Consider the following 7,353-nt stretch of genomic DNA (forward strand, 5'->3'; position numbering starts at 1 on the left):
GGTTGCCGGTGTGGGGGGTGTGGGGGCCGGCCCCAGCCGTGCCCAAAGCCCGGCGCTCCCCTGCGCCGGCTCTCCAAAGCAAATCCTGCAGCCATAGCCAAGGTGGAAAGTCTCGCAGGAAACCCCGAGCGGAGGAAGGCATCGTATGTCAAGCGGTGATGAGGTGCAAAGGGGAACCTGTCATGAGCGGCACAAAGGGATGGTAAATATCTTCCCCCCAAGTCGCCAGCTTTTCCGCAGCCTGTCAGAGCTGGATATGTCAGCTCCTTACCTGGCCACTACCAGCAAACGGCAAAACCAGCCCCGCGGCCGCTCGCTCGGGAAGCGACGGGCAGACGGCGAGCAGTGGTGTAGAAAAAACCCAGAACTTTTCAAAACAAATTAAATCTAATCCAGGGGCTGAAGTAACTCGGTTTTATGGACTCTGTAAACTGCTGTATGGGGTTTGCAACACTTGCCTGGGGTTTTGCCTTCTGGTTTCTCACCCTTTCTGCAGCTTTGCATGACTCAAATCTAAACACCCAAACAACAGCAACTTCTCCAGGCTGCGGCAGGGCGGGGGAGACGGCAGGACAGCCAGCTCTCCCGGGGTGACGACTGGCACCGAACACACAGCTCACAGGTCTCAGACAAACCCTCGGCCACTTGGAATGGGATTCGCTTCCATGTTCCAGCAGGTATTTACAGGCCTGAACACCCAAACCTGGAAACGCTTGCTGCTGTGCCCAAGCTACTTGCCTTTCCGTTATTTTCACCGAGTCATCCCCGCTTTTCAGAAGGTTTTTTTTCTCCTTTCAGCACATTTTGTTAATATCTTTCATTAATATCAGGATGGGAAATTGCTTCATGGAGACCTGTGTCACCGGGAGGCCCTGGGAAAGTCCCAGTGGCAGGAGGGGATGAGTGAGCACTGCAGCGAGTGCACGACACGCACACTGGGACGACTGGGAACAGACTAATCTCATCCTACCGCCACCACAGCAGGGAGGTGACGGACACGCACTGGGACAGCCCACGCTCACCTGTGACACATCAATATTTGTGCCCCATCCTTTAGTTTTATACCCGAGATCATTTTATATTTAAGGCCTTCGGGATATTCCTGTCCGGGAAACAAACAGCCCTTCCCTCATCTCCGGAACGTGTCTCTCCTCCGCAAACAGAACCTCTGGTTGGGCGAGCTGGATTTCTTCTCCCTCCCAAACCACAGATTTAAACCAGCCGCTCCCATTCTGCACCTTTATGCAGCGCTGGGCACCGCTGCTGGCCTGGGTTTAACTCTGCTGCCGGCGTGCTGAGGGCTAAGCATACCTAATGCAGCTTAAATGAAATTCCAGCTCACGAGAACTAGCGGGGTAAATAGAAAACCATAGCCAAAGAGCGATGGTTATGTCATCGCCGAGGAATCCAAAAGGCGCCTAAATGAAAATACCACAGAGAAAGCAAACAGAGGAGTTTGGGGCAGGGGGAGAGGAGCGAGGGAAGAGGATATGCCGGGAGAGGATACAGGAACAAAGAGAAAAGCCCGTGATAATCTGAGACGGCTTTGCCTCCTGCCACTGCTGTAAGCCCCAGCTCTGTAAAACCCAGCCCAAGTTCTCCCGCTCATGCGGAGAAGATTTTGCAGAATAGGCTAAAAGACACACAACAACTAATTCTGCAAGTTAGGCCCTCCCTTTTTTTAATTTTTGGCCATCATGTGCTTGCTGATACCACGTGGAGAAAATATCTGGAGGGATCCTACATCCATCCGCAGGCAGGCGGGCAGGGGCAGCAACTGCTGGTGTCCCCAGGGCTGCTCCCAAGAGGGATGTAGGTGCGGCTGGGGACGCTGCCGCCCTGGCGAGTCCCAGGCCCCCTGCGAGGCAGCTCCTGCCCCACCACGCCACCACTTGGCATGGCAAGTGCAGTCCCGGGCCTTTCTCAGTGTCTTCGATGCTTGTTATTGCTGAGAAACAATTAAAAGCCTCACATAACATTGCCAGGAGTTTCATTACACCCGCAGCAGACATCCTTTAGGAATACAACCTTTCTTTTTTAACATAATTAACTCAGCCAGGGCTTCAAACATCCCCTCACCCACCCCAACACACTGTAAATTCATACAAATTGTTTTTCCTGGTTCAGGGACACCCAAGACTCGGGACACTCAAAGGCACGTACCTGGAAGGCAGCGAACCACATAAGCCAGTCCAGGCGGTAGTGGTAGGGGGTTATAAAGCATGGCCTCCTCTTCAAGTCCCCAGGCTTGCATTTGAAGTCATACTCCTCCCAGACAGCAGCGGGGTCATTGGGATCCAGGCTGGATGTCCCCTGAAGGACAACTTCTGTTCTCTCCTTGGTAATGCTGTGGGACACAACATGACAATGTTATTTCCCTCAAGTCATTCAGAATGAGAGACAACACGGCAGCTACCTCAATGGCCTCATGGCCCAACTGGATCCTGATGAGTTCAGCTAAGAGACTCTGTCCGACAGATTTTTCTCTCTTCAGCAGCAAAGTAGATGGAAAACTCCAAGTTCCACATCCTCCCATGCTCTCCTCAGTGCAGCTGTGCCAGTCCGAGGAAGGACTATGGCCCTACGCTTGTCCAAGACATTGAGAGAACATAACGAGTGTCTCCCAAGTCCCACTTCAGCATCTCCAACCTGCACCAAGTTCACTCTTTGCCCCATGTTTCTGAAGAAAACCTTTGTCTCTGCTACTCCAATGACTCCCATGACACAAGAGCTCTCTGACTACAAGCTCCTGATGACAGGAGAAAGCAGAGGTGAAGGATGGTGACGGATCAGCTCCATCTCCAGTTTTTAGCATGTGCCATGTGCCATTAGGCTGGTGTAACTGGTGTGCGTGGCTGCCCTAACGGCATGGCCACCAATGAGATCTGCAGGGGAAGCTTCACAGGCAGTTGTGCACAGAAATCCTGCCTCTGCGTTTCGAAGGTCTGGCCCTGAGACCTCGTGCTGCAGGAGCAGCAGAGCAGCTTCCAGCTGGGACCACTCCAGGGACCACTTTGTGAGCCTGGCTCTCCCCACAGCACCGCTGGCCACAGGGCGCTGAGCTCCAGCTCAAGCCTTGGCCATGGCAAAGGGCAGGACATGCTCACGGTGAGCCCAGGCTAACTGCTTGAACCTTGGGGAGATGGTTGGCCCCATACGGAGCACCCCCGGAGCTGACTCTCAGGGCACCATTAACAGCTGTGTCTGCGTGCCCAAACATTTCACCATCCCGCCTGGGAGACAGGTCTCATGGAGCTATTACTCAGCAAGAGGAGGAGGAGGAGGGAACGTGTCAGCCAACACAAACCAAGCCAAGAAAAGCAGAGAATGAAAACAAAAAGCCCTCCCCACCCAGTCGAAGTACAGGAACTGGGTTAAAAAGCACCCCAGCCTTACAGCAGGTCATGGCAGTGGCAGAGCAGCGGGGATACAAACTCCCCAGGCCATGGAAAGCGAAACACCATCAAGTTCTCAGAGACCTGCCAGTGACGCTCGCCTACACTGCAGCTGCTTCCCAGAACGAACACGTAACTGCCTCACTCTGCTATCAAAGTTGTCCGGCTCCCAACACCCTTTTCATCTCTTACTACTTTGGTCCTTTCTCCTCCAACCCAAGAAACTGAAAGTTTGGAATCACGTGGCCTCCACCTTCGCCCCCGATGGCTTCCAGTGACAGATGCTTAGGACCCAAGGAATGCTTTACATCTCCGCTTATAATTGTTACCTACGTTTAACAGATTTCTGGATTCTCCAGCCAAGTCCCATATTATACACTGGGCTGAGTTATGAGCCGTGGCCAGCTGCCCAATGGTTAGAAACACACTGTAAATCAGGGACACTAAATTACTAATAAAAGTATGTTCCTACTGTGTGATTCAAAATATGTCAAGTTTCACATAATCGTATATTCATTATAAGCTGCAATCCTCTTTTTATTGGTTTACATAGGCTGGAATTACAAACATATTACAGCAGCATTTCATCACATGCTCTTTAGGTCCTGTTCGCTGTTGAAACAGAAACCATGGACTGAAGAAGAAATAGAACAACAACCCAAAGAAAACAATCTCCCGTAGCTTCACCACTCCAGCCTTCAAAGAGGTTCAGCGGTTATTTCTCCTTCTCTCAAAAAAAAAAAAAGGAGAAACTTCAGCATTTTCCACAACTTTTCTAGTGTTGATACTTTTAATCATGTTGTTTTTTCTAACTTTTTTACGTTCCACAAAAATTTCTGCTATTTGAAAAACTAGGGGAAGTTTATATCTAAATTTGATGTGCTCCAGGTGACCTCTGCATGCCCAGTGCTCGCAGTGAGACCTGCTCCTCCCCTTCGCCATCCACAAACCAGCCCTCTCAAAACCAACCTGCTTTGCCTTTTATAAAACCTATTTAATTACTGTCGGCTTCGCCTTGTGGGATCTAGCCCAGAGCCCACTAACCTCAGAGCTGCCCACCCACTCCTTGGCTCAGACCTCTGGGGACAAGCCCACAGCCACCATGGCGAGGTGGTGGCCAAGGCAGAGGTCCCTGCAGGGAGGACTGGCCCTGTGGTTGCCCCTGGGATGAGGTGTTCTGAGGAAACCCTGGTTTTCAGTGTTTTCTCCGTTGTCCTGGTCAGGAAGAGGCTGGGAGGGACAGCCCACGAGAATGGTAAAGGTGAGCCCCAGTGTGGCTGACCTAAGCCTGGTGACCCATCCCAGAAACCCCATGACTCCAGATGTTTAAAAACCAGCCTGGTTACAAACGCGGCTGGAGATGCTTCCCTTGTCCAGTCCCACCTTGTAGCCAAAAGCGGGATTTCCTGAGCTGAAGGCAGCAGCCAGACCGCTGCTGGGTTGTCCTTCTATTTGTCTTGTTCTTTTTTGGAGGCCATTTATACTTTTGTCTCCACAGTTTCCTGTAGCAGTGAATTCCCCAAGTTACTCATTGGAAAAAGCACTTCCTTTTGTTGGCCTAAAATCTGCTAACCAATAGCTTCTGTGAATATTTACCAGGGGCACAGCAGGAGGGAAGAAGCTCACCATGAATAGAGTGGGCTGGTGCCGGTGAAGACTATCCACTGGATGAACTCTCAGGGGTATTTTCATCCTGCTATTACATTTGTTCCATCAATATAAAGAGCAAACTAAAAGTGGCTCAAAGAAAAGAAATTAGAGTTCAGTGGGAAAGAAACCTGCTCCTTTCCTCCTTCTGTCTCATAAACAGATATTCCAAGTCTACTGGCTACCAGCAGGATTTCTGGTGAGGTTTAAGGCACACAGACAGGCTACTGGACTATACTGGTGAGAGGAGCAGAGCCATTAAAACCCGTGTACCTCCCGAAAGCACCGTAGGTGTTCACTATCCGCAGAGGGTTGAACGAGGTGTTCATGACTTGTCTGGAGTTGAGCAGGTTCAGGACAACCGGGATGCTGAGGTAAGCGATCAGGAGGCCAAAGGAGATGTTCACCACTTTGCGGACATAGCAGCCTGGTTGGGACACAAAAGCAGAGCAGGAGAAGGTGATTTCACTGCTGGCGATGGGCTCTGCTCCCCTCGCTCCCCTCCCAGACCCGTGGTGGCCAGGACCCTGTCTGGTGCTCCCAGCTGCTCCTGGCTCTCAGGCGGGGGCTGACAAATGCGCCGCCACAATCTGACCTTGCCGAGGGCCAGACGCTATCGCTCCGGAGATCTGCCTTTCTCTAAATAGTCTGAGAAAGGGCTAAAAAGAAAAATGTCTAAAATGTAAGATTAATCATGGCTTTAATACAGGGGAAAAACCACAGCTGGCACTTGCACCTTGCTCAGAGTTACCCTCCCGGTTCGTAAGCTGTGCGTGGACTGTCTCCAGCTGCCCACGGCTGCCTCCTCCTCGCTGTCCTCTCGCCATCCTGACTTATCTCTTGCATCTTCCTCCGTCTCACTCACTAGCTCCATCCAACCCTCATTTTCCTTTTGCAAAATCTCTGTTGCTTTATCATTTATCTATGAGACGTCTGTTGCTTCAGCAGCGCTTTGGTATTCAGGTTGCAGGAGCAGCGCAGGGCTGTGCTGGGTTTTGGTCCAAGGAGACACCTACTGCCGTCGGACAAACAAGCAGCCGTGACCTCTGAGGGGTTCCTGCCCTTGTGGCCATTTTAAATTTATTTAACATTAACAGCCAAAGGATCAGAGTCAGCGCAACTGCATGTAGCTTTCTCCTTATCTCGGCAGGAGAGGAATGTTTATTTGAACCTCTCTCAGAAGCTATTAATAATTGTTTAGTCTGAGAACATTTCTGCAGAATCATTTGGTTTGGGAAGGAGCTCGCCGAGATGCCTCCCCTTGCCCCTGTGCTGCTGCCAGAGCAGTATTAGAACGTCGGGCTTTTTTTTTTTTGTCTTTTGGATGGGCTGAACTTCCCAGCCTGTAATTAAAGAGCAGGTAGAGACCCAGAGCCCTGCACCACATGGGCAGCACCAGCAGCTCCTCAGGTCACGCTTTATGGCCAGGCACTGCTCGTCCATCAGCAGGTGGTGACTGTCATCGTGCCCTTGGGGTCACAGCTGCTCAGTCATAGAGAAAAAGGCTTTGATACATGAAAAAAGTTACCTACGTGGCAAGGATGGAGCAAGACTCAGGGAAGGAGCATGGGACATGAGCCAACGGGATTTGGGTCAGGCAGGCAGGAGCGGAGCACTAGCAATGGGATGCAGAACAGGGACACATCTACACTCCAGAGCAGTGGCACGTACGGATGGCTCTCCTTGCTTGGGAACCCTGGCTAAGAAGGTTTTCTGGAGAACATCCCAGAAAAGGAGCAAGTTCCTCAAAAAAAGGTTCTACCTTCCTCTCACGGAGCCTTACCAAGAGCCATAGCAAAGAGGAGCCCTCTGGCTTCTCCTCCAGAAAGGAAAGTGCACCTTGAGTGTAGTTCGGGTCTGGATACAAAAATACAGGAGAGCTTGGGGCTCTCACAGCCTCCAAAGCAAAGACACCGGAGAGCAAAAGCTGTTAAAAGATTTCTCCCGGCAAAAGATGTAAGATAGGAGACACCAGGAGGTTAACGAAGCTGCATTAGCCCGGCGGGAACGAAGGCTTCTGGTTAACACAGTGTGTTGCTTGGAAGATGAGGAAGGCCTAGAGGCAGATGCTGTACCTTGTTGACATTTTTCATTCTTCTGACAGATGTTTAGTGGATTTTAAAAGGAGCGTCTGTGATCGCTGTTGATATTACAGGCACTTTGTAGCTTATATGTGGTTTATAAAAATGCTACAAACACAACTCTACATCTGTTAGCAGCCCCGTGAAAACTACCCCAGTGTGGCTGGGGCAGGCGATCTTCTGGAACAAGGCTGCCTGAAAACCCCCTTCCCAAGGGGACCGCAGCCCCG

General features: G+C 51.1%; 1 protein-coding gene across 1 annotated transcript in view; it reads right to left on the minus strand.

Annotated features, from left to right (window-relative positions):
• Positions 1–7,353, minus strand: part of LMF1 (lipase maturation factor 1) — a gene marked incomplete at its 5' end in the record, with an annotated part of 62,653 nt that overhangs the window by 19,968 nt on the left and 35,332 nt on the right. Inside the window, 3 exons of the mRNA XM_010141973.1 lie at positions 2,164–2,347; positions 5,316–5,469; positions 6,214–6,225. Coding sequence (XP_010140275.1) covers positions 2,164–2,347; positions 5,316–5,469; positions 6,214–6,225 — 350 coding nt within the window. The remainder of the gene's footprint in view (positions 1–2,163; positions 2,348–5,315; positions 5,470–6,213; positions 6,226–7,353) is intronic.

Source organism: Buceros rhinoceros, unplaced genomic scaffold (genome assembly GCF_000710305.1).
Source record: "Buceros rhinoceros silvestris isolate BGI_N320 unplaced genomic scaffold, ASM71030v1 scaffold16088, whole genome shotgun sequence".
NCBI lineage: Eukaryota > Metazoa > Chordata > Aves > Bucerotiformes > Bucerotidae > Buceros > Buceros rhinoceros.